The sequence below is a fragment of the Canis lupus genome, chromosome 22 (genome assembly GCF_048164855.1).
Source record: "Canis lupus baileyi chromosome 22, mCanLup2.hap1, whole genome shotgun sequence".
NCBI lineage: Eukaryota > Metazoa > Chordata > Mammalia > Carnivora > Canidae > Canis > Canis lupus.
The window spans coordinates 42,022,446-42,038,790 of record NC_132859.1 but is presented as its reverse complement, the minus strand read 5'-3'; the positions used below and the strand labels follow the sequence as shown (position 1 = coordinate 42,038,790).

General features: G+C 42.6%; 1 protein-coding gene and 1 pseudogene across 6 annotated transcripts in view; one reads left to right on the top strand and one right to left on the bottom strand.

Moving 5' to 3' along the window:
* The window catches only part of ULK4 (unc-51 like kinase 4), a 591,708-nt gene that overhangs the window by 2,179 nt on the left and 573,184 nt on the right, over positions 1-16,345 (bottom strand). For all 6 annotated transcript variants that reach the window (XM_072793220.1, XM_072793224.1, XM_072793223.1 and 3 more), the window contains one exon: positions 437-522. In XM_072793220.1, the coding sequence (XP_072649321.1) occupies positions 437-522 (86 nt within the window). The remainder of the gene's footprint in view (positions 1-436; positions 523-16,345) is intronic.
* LOC140614498 (small ribosomal subunit protein bS16m pseudogene) lies at positions 14,189-14,690 on the top strand (annotated as a pseudogene).

The window sequence follows — 16,345 nt, the reverse complement described above, 5'->3', positions numbered from 1 at the left end:
ATGACCCTTCCCTGTGGCCCTAATTTCACCGAGCATCAGCATCACTGTGGGGATGCCCACCTAGCAGTTCGTACCTTTACAGCGTGTGACACAAGCCTGGGTGACTGGGCAGCCCAGACTGTGGAGCTCACTTCCCTACATTGCACATATGGAGCATAGAGCAGAGAACTAGGAGGCTGACTAACCGCACAGTGTCAGCTTCTGGGGACACACAGTCTGTTTTGCAGCTTCCAAGTTTTCCCTGCAGACGTGGCCAGAGAAGACAGCCCGGTGCTGTAGAGCACACTGAGCTGTCCATCCGGGGCGCAGCCCTGCCCAAACCCCCGCGATGGGGTGGTGATGAGGCTGTGCGCGTGCAGGGTGGCCTTCTTTATGAGAAATGCTTGAGTGTTTGCTGAGCCCAGTAGGCTGCACTGCCCCTCCTGAGCCTACTTACCCTCCAGCTGGGGCAAGCCACTCCAGAGCCCGCAGGAGGCTGCCTGCATCCTTGAGACTCTCCAGGTGCTTCTCATTGGATGTGACCTGCAAGGGAGGGAGAAGAAAGTGGTTGGATGGCCTATCCCTGACTCAGGTCCCATTGGAAGGGTACCCCGAGTCTCAGGCTACCGTGGCATTAGGGGGAATACCCCGAGACCCATCCCTCCAGGGCACTGCTGACCATTAGAGGCAGACAGTATGGCCCCTGGGGAGTGAGCATGAGTTCAGGGTGGGGTGCCTCTGGTGGGTCCCTGAGGAGGATTTGCGTCCTGAAAGCTTGAACTTCTGAGTTAGAACAAATGATGGTGAATGAACTTATTCAGTTGTTAGAGCCAGGACTCCTTTGGGCCCTGAGGCCAATGCAACCTCATATGGACAAAAGAATCACAGTTCTGGATGTGTGGAGACCTGGGGGGCCTGAGGAAAGAAACACTGATAACCAAACCCCTTCCAGAGTACCCTGGGAGTGGGCCCTTGCTCTTTGCCACAGTCCTGGGAGGAACAGGAACAACATGAGAATCTCTGACTCTGTAGCGCCTATGAGCTGAATCATATACTCTCAGGGCTGGAAAGGCCTGAATGGGAGAGGATCCAATCCCGGCTTCTGGAGACCTCCTCATAAACCCCTCCATAAAAGTCCATGTCTGTGAGGCAAGGAGAGAAGGCCTTAAGAATGAACTTTGATCCTAGTATTATACTTGTTCCTCTTTTTCTTTTTTTAAAATTTCATTTATTTATTCATGAGAGACACAGAACGAGGCAGAGACATAGGCAGAGGGAGAAGCAGGCTCCCTACAGGGAGCCCGAAGCAGAACTCGATCCCAGGACCCTGAGATCACGCCCTGAGCCAAAGGCGCACAACCATTGAGCCACCCAGGTGTCCCAGACTTGCTCCTCTTAATTCAATCTTTGTGTCCTATTTTTGTCTTCATTATTAAAAAAATACTTTATAATAAACATTTGCATGGCACTTTACCTTTCAGAAGGCACTGCAGCCTCCTGTCAATTGCCTCATCTATTCTTTTTATTTATTCACCTTGCAAGGTAAGCATGTAGCATGCTTTATAGATGATAAGGTAATGGCGGCTTGGCAAGATTAAGGAGCCACAAGAGAGGTACATGTGGAGCCTGATCCTAACCCCACATGAAGCTGGAACCAGACTGGCCTCAGCTGCCGCCCCACCATTCAAGTGTTCTCTGTCTTTCCATTTGATCATAGTGGCCAGGGTTGGATTATCATCTCCCAGGTTCTCAAGAATAGGGCGAACATTTCTTAATCACTTGTGGTGATAGGATGGTCATGGGGGGTAAAAAGACCTTAGTGCAGACTCTAAATTACATGTGAGTGAATTTGCACCTCCACTGAGATCCTATCCTACCTTCTGAGTGTGCCAGCGACCAGCTGCCAGCTCAACTGCATCAGGTGTGATTTCTGCAAAGATTTGCATCTTAAAAGAGCTGCATGTAAATTTCTTCTGAAATTACACCCAACTTGATGAGTTCAAAGGCTGCTATTTGAAAACGTCAGCTGTAGTTCAATTATGTCTGAAGTAAGCACAAATGTACACTACAGTGGTCTTCAGAGAGGATTCCTACCTGATTTTTCTCAAAACTGTTCCACATCCAGCTTGGTTGAGCTATGTCCAGAATCACTGCCCTTAGCAGCCCTATCATGGGATTGTGTGTAGAGGCTGTGCTCCGAGGCAATTACCCCACAACTTGCAAAGAAATAACAAGACTACATTTGCTCACAAGGCAAGTTAGAAGGTGCAAATAGAAAACTACAGTGAGAATGAGGTGATCAAAGGAAGAGATCAAAACAGCATCATGTGCAGCTGATGTCTGTAGCCATAAATGAAGCCAAAAGAAGTCATTGAAAACTATGTGCTTTGGCCACTTAACTCTATTTTATTTTTATTTTTTAAAATGACTTATTTAGAGAAAGAGCGAAAGTGTGTGTGAGTAGGAAGAAGGGCAAAAGGAGAGAATCTCCGGCAGACTCCCCACTGAGTGAGAACTCCTCATGGGGTTCCATCTCAATGACCCTGAGATCACCACCTGAACCAACACTAAGAGTCAGATCCCCAACCAAGCCACCGAGGCTCCCCTTAACAGAACTCAATTGAAACATCAGTTATTGTATATAAGTTGCTGTATATAAAGATGAGTTAATTAGAAAATAAATATTTTAATATCAATCAAAGATTTCAGTTCTGGGTAAGACAGAGAAAACACATGCTACCCTTTCCCTCTAAATGCAGTTATAAAACCTGAACAGAATGCACAGCACAGCTATTTAAGAATACTGAAAAGTGAACAGCAACAGGCAGACTGGGGAAAGGCACCAGATTCAAAGCACCAGTAAATTGGTGGTGAATGCAGAATAGCTTGGCTTGAAGTCAGCACTGTGGGGCAGAAGAGAGAGCTCCAGGAGAAACCAGGCTTGAGAAATGGGAAAGGAAACTCCCAAAAGCTCACAGAGAGGAGATAATATCTTCTAGGTAACCCCCCACCCCACCCTTTTTCTCAGTTTTCTTGTCCCAGGCCCCAGGCAATTCTGTGGTGGCAGCAGCGACAGCAGCCAGCACAGGAGCCCAGCCTAAAACTACCCCCCTCCCACCTGCTCTGTTGTCACCAATGTTTGGCCCAGACATGGCAGTTGTGGAAGTGAGCAGTTTATGGCCAGACAGAAAATGGGAGATGCAAGAAACCAGGAAAACACTGGGGAGATAACAGATCAGAAGAGCTTGAGAAACTGCATAAAATTGTTTATAAATTCCTAGGCTCACCCTCAACCTGTGTATGCATGGAACTGATCCAAATGGCATACCAAAAACTTAGCGAACTGAGCTAATAAACCTCTGTCCACATCCCCGACTGACACCTAGAAGATGGACACACAAGATAGACCCAAATAGCATTGCAAATGCTTAGAAACTGACAGGACATTGAAATTACTATTCCAACCTGCATCCTGATCATAACCAACATAATTACTTGTTCAAATAAAAGTATCAATATTCTTGTGGGGTTTCAATTAGGCACAGTGTCTCATAATATAATATTTAAAGTAACCAAGATAAAATCCAACATTGCTCAGCATAGATCATAAATGACAATAAACAACAAGATGACACAGATGTTGGAATTATCTGACAAAGACTTTAAAGTCTTGTAAAAATACTAAAACAAGCAATCACTAATGCTCTTGAAACAAGTATTAAAATGTAATGTAACACTCTTAAAACAAGTATTAGAGGAGAGGGGTATTAAAATAGAATCAAGAGACGCCTGGGTGGCTCAGCGGTTGAGTGTCTGCCTTTGGCTCAAAGTGTGATACTGGAGTCCTGGGATCGAGTCCCATATCAGGTTCCCTGCATGGAGCCTGCTTCTCCCACTGCCTATGCCTCTGCCTCTCTCTCTCTCTCTCTCTCTCTCTGTGTGTTTCTCATGAATAAATAAATAAATAAAATCTTTAAAAAATAGAATAGAATAGAATCAAGTATTAGAATAGGATGTGAAAAATTAGAAGTTATAAAGGAGGACCAATGAAAATTTAGAACTAAAAATATAACCCCCAAATTTTAAAAACCATGGCAAATGGATTCATTAGTATAATGGAAAGAAGAAGTGAACTTGAAGATAGATCAATAGAAATGATCCAATCTGAGCAACCAAAGATAAAGTCTGAAAACACAAATAGAACCTCAGGGACCTGTAGGACAATAACAAAAGGTCTGTATCACTGGAGTTCCAGAATGAGAGGGCAGAGCATGAATGGATAAAAAGTATTGAAAAATCATAATTAAAACTATTCCAAGTGTGATGAAAGATATAAATCTATAGATTCAAAATGTGAGAGAGACTCAAACAAGATAAACCCAAAGAATCCATATCCAAATACATCATAATCAAATTTGCTCAGGACAAAAAAGAATTGTGGATGCAGGCAAAAAAAAAAAAAAAAAAAGACAATACAAGTTATGTATAGGGGAACACTGATTTGAATTATTGTGATTTTCTTATCACATTGAGGCCAGAAGAGAGTGACACACTTTTAAAGTGCTAAAAGAAGTATCAAACTAGCATTTTATTCTAGCAAAAATTTAATTCAGGTATTTAGGTGAAATAAAGACATTCTCAGATGAAGGAAAACCAATAGAAGCAGAATTTCCCTAAAAGAATTACTAAAGGAAACTCTTCAGGAGCACCTGGATGAGTCAGTTGGAAGAGCATGCAACTCTTGATCTCAGAATCATGAGTTTGAGCCCCACATTGGGGTAGAGATTACTTAAAAATACAAAATAAACTTAAAAAAAAAAAAAAAACTCTTGATAAAGAAAGGAAATAACACCAGAAGGAAACCTGGACTATTAGGAATGAAGGAAGAGCAACAGAAATGGTAAATATCTGGGTAAACATAACATACTATTCCCTTTCTTTAAAATACATTTGATGGTAGAAAAGCAAACATATAATACTGTCTGATGGGGTTTTAAACACATGTAGATAAAAGAGAACTGGAACTGGGGGAAGGGCAGAGGAACTTATAAGGTGGTAAGGTTTCTATATTGTAACTGAAATTGTAAAATACCGATTATAAGTAGACTGTGAAAAGCAAAGTCTTTTATCTTTTTTAAGATCTTATTTGAGAGAAAGAGAGAGAGAAAGAGAGCAAGCACACAAGCACTGAAGAGGAGGGGCATAGGGAGAGGGAGAATCAGACTCCTTCTTGAGCAGGGAGCCTGACATGCAGCTCAATCCCAGGGCCCCGGGATCATGACCTGAGCAGAAGGCAGACAACCAACTGCCTGAGCCACCCAAGTGCTCCAAAAGTAAAGTCTTTTATAATCCCAATAGGAATCCCTAAAAAAAAAAAAAAAACTTAGTAAAAATTACTATAGACAACCTGTACTCGTAAAAAATGTTAAATAAGTCAGGAGAGATACAAGCAAGAAAATGAAAACAAAGAGGATAAACCTAAATAAAAAGGTAGACTATATCCTAACACAAGAATTACATTAAATGTAAATGATCCAAATTCAGCAAATTAAACAGATTTTTCAACATGACAAAAAAATTGACCCAACTATATACTGTCTACAAGAATCTTAATTCAAATAGAGTAAGACAGGTTGGTTAAAAGTAAAAGGATGAAAACATGTATACCATACAAACATGAATCTAAAGAAAGCTCGAGTAGCTACATTAATATCAGGCAAAGAAGACTTCAGAACAAAAAATTTGCCAAGGACAAATAGGGACATACATTTTAATAAAAAGATTTTGTTATTGAGAAGATATAACAGTAAACGTACACTCAGCAATAGAAATTAAAAATACACAAAGCAAAAACTGATACAACTGAAAGGAAAAACAGATAAATCTACAACTGCAGCTGGAGGCTTCAAACTACTCTCACAGTAATAGGATGAGCGGAAAAAAATAATCAGCAAGGATACAGAAGAGTTGAATCACATCGTCAGCTAACTGGATCTCAATGGCTTTTGCAGAGCACTAAACCCATCAGTAATAGAATACACATTTTTTCCCAAGAACCCAGGAACGTTCACCAACATATACAATATCCTGGATCATAAAACAACTCAACTAATATAAAAGGACTGAAGCCATATAAATTATATTTTTTAATCATAAACTAGAAATCAATAAAGATGATAGGAATATCCCAAATCCCGTGGAAATTCATCAACTTACTCCTAAATAATTGAAAGATCATTTTCCCAAGGAAATCAGAAAATATTTTATTAAGCTTTATTTATATTTTTATTTAATAAAATTTAATAAAGCATTTTAACTTAGTAAAAAATGATATATCAAAATCTGTGGGATGCTGCTAAAGCAGCACTATAATTATGTGGGATACTTTTCAATCTCTCAGCAATATGCAATCAGAAGGGATGCAGAAGTTTTATACTACAAGATGAACAAACCTGACCTAATTAACACATAAAGAAAAATTCATCTAACAACTTCAGCATATATATTCTTTTCAAAGGTACATGGGAAGTTTTCAAAATATAGCACATGCTGGGTTATAAAGCAAGTTTTGACAAATTTCAAAGGTATTAATCCAGCAAAATGGGTCAGGATCTATATGCTAAAAATTATATAGAATGCTGATGAAAGAAAAAATCCCTAAATAAATGGATATACTATGTTCATGAATTGGAAGACTCAATATAGTACAGTTATTAATTCCCCAAAATACAGGTTTAATGCATTTCCTATCAGATTCCCAGAAAGTTTTTTTTCTTTTTTAAGAGAGAGAGCATGCAAGTGGGGTGAGGGGGGAAAGGGAAAGGGAGAAAGAGAATCCTAAGCAGACTCCATTCTAAGTGTGGAGCCTGATGTAGATCTTGATCCCAGAACCCTGAGGTCATGATCTGAGCTGAAATCAAGATGCTTAACCAACTGAGCCACCCAGGTACCCCTCCCAGGATTTTATGTAGATATAGAATAGCTGATTCTGAATTTGTATGGAAAGGCAAAGGAACAAGAATAACTAAAATAATTTTGAAAAAAGCAGAATAAAGTTGGAGGAACCACACTACAAAATTTTAAGATTTACTATATAGCTACAGTAACCATGATGGCATGGTATTGGCAGAGAGACAGACATACAGATCAGTCGCATAGAATTGGTAGCCCAGAAATAGGCCCACACAAATACTATCAACATTTTGACAAATGGGGATCCCTGGGTGGCGCAGCGGTTTAGCGCCTGCATTTGGCCCAGGGCGCGATCCTGGAGACCCGGGATCGGATCCCACGTCGGGCTCCCAGTGCATGGAGCCTGCTTCTCTCTCTGCCTGTATCTCTGTCTCTCTCTATCTCTCTGTGTGACTATCATAAATAATTAAAAAAAAAAAAAAACAAAACATTTTGACAAATGCACAAAGGTAACTGAATGGGGGAAAGACAGCCTTTTGAACAAATAGTGCTACAACAAAGGGTGCCTATATGCAAAAACATGAACTTACCCACATATCTTATACCTTAAACAAAATATTATTCAAAATGAATCATGGATCTGAATGCATAAAATCTAAATCTATAAAACTTCTAGAAGCAAATATAGAAGAGAATCTATGTGACCTTAGCTTTGTTGATGAGTTTTTAGATACATAACAAAAGCACAGTCCCTGAAAAAAAAATTGAAAAATTGGATTTTACCAATATTAAAAACTTTGCTCTTTGTAAAATATTGATAAGAGTAAGATAAGCACAGACTGAGAGAAAATATTGGCAAATCACATACCTGATAAAGGACTTTTACCCACAATGTAAAAAGAACTCTTAAAATTCAACAGGAGAACAAACCATCTGACTATTCAAATGGGCAGAAAATCTACATAGACACTTCACCAAAGAAAGTATGGGTGGCAAGTGAGCACATGAAAAGGTACTCAATGCCATTTGTCATTAGAGAAATACCAATTTAAACTGCAATGCAATTCCACTACATACCTATTTGAATGGCTAACATTCAGAAAACAAACAAAAGCCTGCCGGGAAGCAGAGTAGCAGAAACTCTCATTGCTTGCTAAGCTGGACTGCAAAATGGTACAGCACTTTGTAAGACATTTTGGCACTTTCTTATAAAATTAAACATGGTCTTATCATGTGGCCCAGCAATTGCACTCTTAGGTATTCACCCAAGTACACTGAAAACTTAGGTCTGCACAAAAGTCTGTATCTAGCAGCTTCAGTCACTAAAAAGTGAAAGGAACCAAGATGTCCTTCAACAGGTAAATGAAAAAAACAGTGGAGACACCTTTCATGCATTACTTGGGATATAGGTCTGATTGGGATTTTAGAATGACAAATCAGTAAAGTCTGGATGATTCTCAAGAAGATAAGAGTTTAGTTTACCTTGCTAAGTTATTTTGTCCTGTGATACCGATTTCTTATTTATTTATTTATTTATTTATTTATTTATTTATTCATTCATTCATTCATGAGAGACCCAGAAAGAGAGAAAAAAAAAGAGAGAGAGAGAGAGGCAGAAACACAGGCAGAGGGAGAAGCAGACTCCATGCAGGGAGCCTGACGTGGGACTCGATCCTGGGTCTCCAGGATCAGGCCCTGGGCGGAAGGCAGCGCTAAACTGCTGAGCCACGTGGGCTGCCCATGATACCGATTTCTTATAATTAGTCAAACTAAAAATATTAGGATTTCCAGTGACTTTGAAATGACCCTGAGGAGAGAATTACTCTGTTCTCCCAGAGTTGGGGCTCCTCTCTAGCCACTGAAGGTTATAAATTAAGATGGGGGAGCACTTGGGTGGCTCAGTGGTTGAACATCTGCCTTTGGCTCAGGTCATGATCCCAGGGTCCTGGAATGGAGTCCCACATCAGGGACTCCCTGTGGGGAGTCTGCTTCTCCCTCTGCCTATGTCTCTGCCTCTCTCATGAATAAATAAATAAAATCTTTAAAAATAAATTAATTAATTAAGATGGGAACCAACCTAATTTTAGAAACATCCCACTGTATCTACCAACCACATAGTGTGGCCTAGAACCTTCTATTTTCTCGGTACTTAAACTTTTTTGAAAACCAAATTGTGGGTCTGCTCCAAGGCCATCCTACCTATCCCTTTTGTGCTATGGAAATAAGAGAATGTTTGGGGCACACTGGGACCCACAGAAGAAGGTCAATGAAGTAGAAGTGACACTTGTCCACTGTGATATTGAATTTCTGGTTCAGCAACTATTGGAGAACTTCTCATGACTGTGATTAGAGTAGTCAAGAAAGAGAATTGCAGGGACTCTTTAAGAAAATAAATAATGTAAGAGTGGACTGGCAAAAAGTATGAACATCATACTTCTTCCTGCAATTACTATTTTCATTACTAGCTCTCAGTTAATTCCCATAAGCCAAGACAAACAAACTCAATTTGGTTTTCCAATAATGTTCTATAGCAGAGGGTCCTGGACCTCTAAGGGTCCATGAGTGGATTTCATTATTTCAAAACGTCCATTTCCTGTGAAAAGAGTCATGCCTGCCTCACATTCCTCCTCATTATAATAAAAATATATCAAATTTATCAGGTGTGGTTGTCATTATCTCGCCCTGAGACATCTGTCTCGTAGCTGTGTGGCTAAAATCAATCAAAATGGAAACATGAATTATACTAAATACATGCAGTTCCTTTGGTAGACAGGATCACTAAAAACATGGGGTGTTCAAGAAAAAGATCAGATAAAAAGTTGGGAATTGGAGCTTAGAACCAAGATCATCTTAGAAAGATTGTTCCTCCAGTGCTGTTTAATTGAGGATATATTAAAAACAGATTGTATACTTTGGGCAAATATACAACTTATTCAACCTGCTACTGTGGCTTGAATATGGTGCATGTCAACCAGCATTCATGCATCACTGGGTAAAACCAAAACACTGGGATCCCTGGGTGGCGCAGCAGTTAGGCACGATCCTGGAGACCTGGGATCGAATCCCACATCGGGCTCCCGATGCATGGAGCCTGCTTCTCCCTCTGTCTGTCTCTGCCTCTCTCTCTCTCTCTCTCTCTCTCTCTCTCTCTCTCTGTGGCTATCATAAATAAATAAAAAAATTTAAAAAAATGTTTAAAAAAAAAAAAAACCAAAACACTGCAAGGAGAGGCAGGTGTCCTGCAGAATCAATCTTCAAATTCTCTGCCTGGCTCACAAATTGTAAGGTAGTGACTTTATATGCACACCCTACAGGACAGTTGGGGTTGGCTCCTTTCTGGATTTCACTTTCCCAAAGGCAAACTCACAAAAAAATCATCTTCTATCCCCTGCAATGGCAGGACATTGAAGTTGGTGAGCTCCTTCAGTTAGCAGGTGAGGCTGTGACAACAGGGAGGACAGTGGCTTATCCAGGTCATGGTGGCCACTGAGGGACAAAGCCAGGACTGGTGCCTACACTCCTTATCTAAGACCATAAAAAAGGTGTGAATAAGAATGTATTTTAATTTTCTATCTGTGGTATAACATGAATTCATCCTCATAAATATGACTCACAGCATTGTCCTTATGAAGCTCATAAAACGTTCCAGTGTGAGTTTCTCTGTTTAGAAATGGTTTGGGGAATGGAGAGATACATGGCTCCAACCAAGTCAGGCCTGGGCAGCCTGTGGGGTTTGTTTATGAGTGTGTAATAACATCTGCCTGTGTTTTCAGTGATCCTGAATGTGTGTGGCAAAATTAAGCCTAGGTCGCTTCAGCTTTCTAACCAGAGAGGCCTCCAGACAGGTCCAGGCAACACTGAGACTACAAAAATCCAGGAGATGAAACAGGCAACAGGGAGCCAGCCCAGGTGTTCCCTGGTGCTTGTTATTACAGACACACGCTTCACACAGCGGAGGTTTGTTTTAATTCCATGGCCCTCAGATCTCACAAATACAAGTAAAAACAGGCAGGTAACTATGACAACTCTACTTCAGAGAGTTTAAATTAAAAAAAAATAAAACCCATCCACCGGGCCCCTTTATTTTGTTCTCTTAACATATACTCTGTCTTCTCTCAGCTGAGGTTTTTAGGTGACTTCAAAGCCATTTTACCAAACGCATATCGAAACATGTCATCTATCCCCTTGCCATGAGATGCCAGGATGGAATCTGGGGAAGAACCTCTGGAAGGTGAGATGGGATTAGGAAGTTCCTCCCCCACCCTCTGCCTGGTGTTGCAGTGCTCACTGTGGGCCTCTCCAGAAATTTCTTGAGCTGTTGCCAGGGTCCTACCTCCCACACTGACATCAAAGCAAGGCAATATTAACATACACTGCTCTGCATCCAGGCCAGTATGCTTGCTCATCATGCCTTCGAGGATGCTGAGCACATGTGGGGTAAAATGGAGCAATTCTCATACAGCTTTCAATGGCCTCAGGGCATCCATGCCTTCCCTGGAGTCCATTTAAAAACTATGTTCTTGGGCAGCCTGGGTGGCTCAGTGGTTTAGCACCGCCTTCGGCCCAGAGCCTGATCCTGGAGACCTGGGATCGAGTCCCACGTTGGGCTCCCTGCATGGAGCCTGCTTCTTCCTCTGCCTGTGTCTCTGCCTCTCTCTCTCTCTCTCTCTCTCTCTCATATGAATCAATAAATAAAATGTTAAGAAAAGAAACCTTTATGTTCTTCAACAAAAGTAAGTGAGGCCCCTTCCGACCAGAACTAGTAAGCAGGGGGATGACTGGAAAGAAATCTAGAGGTATCCCTGATTGCTGTCAGCGGATCTGCTGATTGGTCACTAAGCAGTGAGGGGTTCCAGCTAGAACCTACACTAGGTTCTAGGGAAGAGAAGGGAAGAGACAGGGAATAGACAGGGCTTGCAGAGGAGCTAGGCCCCATTGCAAAGCCTTGCTCACCTAGATTTGGCCCAGATTCCCACGAACTCAGGCTCTCTGGAGGGAGCCCGAGATCTTACACTAAGCCTGAATGGTACTAGGGCATGCATAGCACCATCTCTGTGTCCACACTGACCACTATGGAGGGATTCTTCTACGCTCTACAAACAGCACAGCTTAGCTTTCATTTGCAGTTGAACAGCATTGAGGTCCAGAGAAATGGTGGTAGCTGGAATATATTGATTCCTCAAGTTGAAGAAGGCTGGGGCAGAAGAGGAAGAAACTGGCTACCACCTCTTGTTCAAGAGCACCCATGAGTTTCTGTGTTGAGTTCTCAATAAGAATTGGGCGGCAGGGGAGTGTGCACAGAGCATTAGCAGGTGTGCAATGCTAAGGCTAACAGGCAAGGCTAACAAATCCTAGGTTTCAGGTAGGAACTGTTGGGATCCACCTTTGTAAGACTAATTGAGCTATAAGGCCTAGGAGTAAAAAGGCCTTGGAATTTGGGTCAAGAAAGGAAATGAACACTTTGACAACCTTGAAAAATAAATACTAGAATGCTCACTTCCCAGAAGAAATGGAGGCTAACAAGGCTTCTGTGCTTTGCCAAAGTTTGCAGGCCGGCAAGCACTGGCACTGAGATAGGACCCAGTCTCCCCAACTTTAAGACCCCTCCCTGTTCTAAGAGATCATTACATTCTCACATCAGCTGCTGCACCCCCTGTACAGCTGGGGTTGGCTGGTGAGCTGATAAATACTCTCCTTGGTCAGATGCTGGCTCTGGCTCTGTATCCTCTGTGCCACTGTGCACCCTGCCCCTTGCAAATCATATGGTACCCTTTGCTCCCCACCATTGTTGTCGACTCCCATCATTTCCACTGGGAGCAGGGACCACAGGATTTCTCTTCTAGACAGAACTTGGTTTTCCAGGTGCTGACCGAAGAACTCTGTGGGTCATCATATGTACTGTCTGCTGAACGGTTCCTGATATGGGGACCACAACTCATTTGGTGATATCCTTCAGCATCTGGCTACCAGAAGGCTTTGTGCATCCCTCTTTGCATCCATGGGTGGAGGTTTGTCCTTGCTAATGATGGGAAGTGAGTTATAAGTTTTCTGGGCTGCCATTGTGGACTATTATTTGTTGTTCTCCTCACAATGACCCTATGAGGAAGGTCTTCTATGATCCCATGTTAAGATGGGCTGAGGTTACTGGTTAGTAGTGGAGCTGAGATGGAGATCAGATATGGCTGACTGCATTGCTCCTCTTGCCCTAAATCATCATGCTGCCCTCTGCCTCCCCTATTCAGGGTCTGGATGTAGGAACACTGGATACAGAGCCAGAGCCAGCATCTGACCAAGGAAGGTAGGACCAGGGCCTCTAGAGCTAGGGTCAATGTGGTGAACGCTCTCCTCTCAATGGATATTTCCAGATTTGGAAAAGCACCCAGCAAAGGAGGATGAGAGGTAGGCAAACAGGTGAATTATCAAATTGTATGGACTTTAGTGAGAACACACCAGTGTGGGAGGATTTTCTTCTTTCTCTTGACCTTTCTTTCCTCCTCTCGGGGTCCTTATGCTCTCCAGTCTAGCCTGACACCTTCATTCTCCTCTCCTGCCCAAACTCCTGCCTGCACCTGTGGGCACCTGCTAAATCCAGGGGACATGGAAATAATATGCTGAGGATTTGAATGTTTTTCCTTTTCATCCCATAAGACACGATTATTTTCTAGAAGACAATTATCTCTATCTACCTCCCTCATTTTAGGCCAGCCAATTCTCTCACCTCTCTATGGGGCAGTCAAAATGCCCTTATTGCTTAAAACTGTACATAATTAAATCAGTTTCTGGCCATTAAGTCTAGTAGCTTAAAGTGTTGAATATAATATAGCTGGTTTGGGAAATCTTTTAGGCCTAATCCAACTCACTAGCTACAACAACCAGGTCCAAAATATGTGAGGAAAAAGCAGTTTTAATTGGCAAAGAATTATAATTGTGGACCTTGTGTGGATATAAGGATAGACTAGAGGATGGCCCAGAAAAAGCTCTAGTGAAATACAGGATCAGTACATGCTATTTTCCCCAGAGGACCTCATCCAAGTGCTTAGAAAGGCTAATATGAGAGAATGTATTTCCAAGGCAGTGGTGTTAGGATGTCAACCACAGGAGGCTGGAATCATTTCCTCACAAGAGAAAACACTCAAGGTAGCAATCATCAGGTGATTTGGAAAGTGTGAGAACTTGGGTCACAGGAAGTGAGGAACTATGTAAGTAGATAGAATTTGAACTTGACCCAAGAAAGTTCCAGCTCATCCTTAGGAAACTATATGGTCATACTGAGGTATCTATATACTAATCTGCCGGCTGCACCATGGTCCAGCTCACTCCTGTCCTGCGCAAGGCCTACCATGGGGGCCACTTAACCATCCGCCTTGCCCTGAGTGGCTGTACCAACCGGCCTTTCTACCGCTTTGTGGCTGCTCACAACAAGTGGCCCCGGGATGGCCATTTCGTGGAGCAGCTGGGCTCCTATAATCCACTGCCCAACAGTCACGGGGAGAAAATCATTGCTCTCAACCTAGAGTGGATCCGGCATTGGATTGGCTGTGGGGCCCATCTCTCTAAGCCTGTGGCAAGGCTTCTGGGTCTTTCTGGCTTTTTCCCTCTGCATCCCATGATGATCACAAATGCTGAGAGGCTGCGAAGGAAACGGGCACGTGAAGTCCTCTTAGCATCTCAGAAAACAGATACAGAGGCTACAGAAACAAAAACAAGCTGACTTCAGTGAGCAGAGAACATTGGGAGAAAGGTCAAAGCCCTCTTAAAACACCTGTGCAGAGCTCTTAGTTGTATTAGATCTGGAGGTCAAAAAAAAAAAAAAAAAAAAAAGGATCCCTCATTTGTGGTATGGAGTGTGTGTGTAAGGGTGGGGCTTTGAGGTGGGAAAGAAGCAGATAGAAGTGGCTTAATTATTTTAAGATTTTATTTATTTATTCATGACACACACACACACACACACACACACACACACACACACACACACAGAGAAGCAGAGACATAGGCAGAGGGAGAAGCAGGCTCCATGCAGGGATCCCGGGACTCCGAGATCATGCCCTGAGCCGAAGGCAGATGCTCAACTGCTGAGCCACCCAGGCATCCCAGAAGTGGCTTAATTAAAGCACCCGTTTCCAGCTCTTTCTCTGAACCTTCCAGTGGATAGGGAGACAAAGTAGAGCGATGTCGATGTCAGGGCAACAAGTCTAAATAAGCCCCCACAACTTCTTTCTTTCCTCAATTTCTCACTCCACCAAATAAGGACACTGTCAGCTATGTGTCCTATGTGCTGTGATGCTATGATTCAGCCATTATACATAAGGACAATTAGGAAAATGCTTTCAATGTAAAGTAAAAAACACAAAACAAATATATACGGCGAACACGACTGCAATTATATAAAATGGGTATAGCCTAAGTTTGAAGTCTGTGGTGTTATAAGAGAATTACACATCCTCATTCCCAAGGCCCTCAGTTTAGTTAGAAGCGGGCAGAAATAAACCACAAGCGTACCCGAGATGACACATGAAAAGCTCTTCTGGCAACTATAAAAGGTCCTACACGCATTAGTATGATTCTGTACTCAAGATGATTGAACACCTACTATGAGCCAGACCCTATTTGGAGTTCAATACTCAAGATGTATTGAACACCTACTATGTGCCAGACCCTATTTGGAGTCTGGGGATCTAGTGGTGTCAAGTCAGAGCTATGGCTGTGAGAAGCAATGAGAAAGTAAACAGAGTAATTTAAGATAGCAGTAGGTACCATGAAGAAACTAGAGCAGGAGGAAAGGAGGAAGTGTGTGTGGTTGGGGGGGACGGTCTCCCTGAGAACAGAATGGTGAGAGCGCGAGCCATGAGAACAGTGCAGGGACCTGTATTCTGCAAAGGCAAGAGCAGCAGCCACACAGGCCTTGAGGTGGGAATGATGCTGTGGATACTGGGGGCAGCAGAAGCAGGGAGACAGCTGGGAGAGACTGTGCAAATGGTCCAGGGGGCGGCCACAGGGACCACATCCAAGAGCTCACCTGCCAGTCCTGGATCCCCAACCATGCTGACTTGACCCCTCCTGTTTTTCCTCCCACTGAGCCTTCAATTAAGCAAAGACGAGACGCTGCCTGGACCTTTGTCCTCAGTGGCAGAGACAGAACCTTCCCTGGTAAAGGTGTGAGGCAGCAGGGAACTAGGGGGGGTGAGTGTGCCAAATGAGCCAACCCCTTATTGTAGGTCAAGTGTATACACAGTCCCTTTTGGGGAGGACAAAGTCTACATCCTAGACTTTGTGATGTGGAAACAGAACCCTTAAGGTTTCTATCAGGACTCTTCAAAGAGGAGGAAAAGCTGGACATAGAGACCTTACATTTGAAATGGGTGACATGATCCCATACTCATTCTCAGAGTGGAAGGGAGATAAACTCATCCACAATTACTAATAATCTTTTAAACAGACTTATTAGATGAGAGTT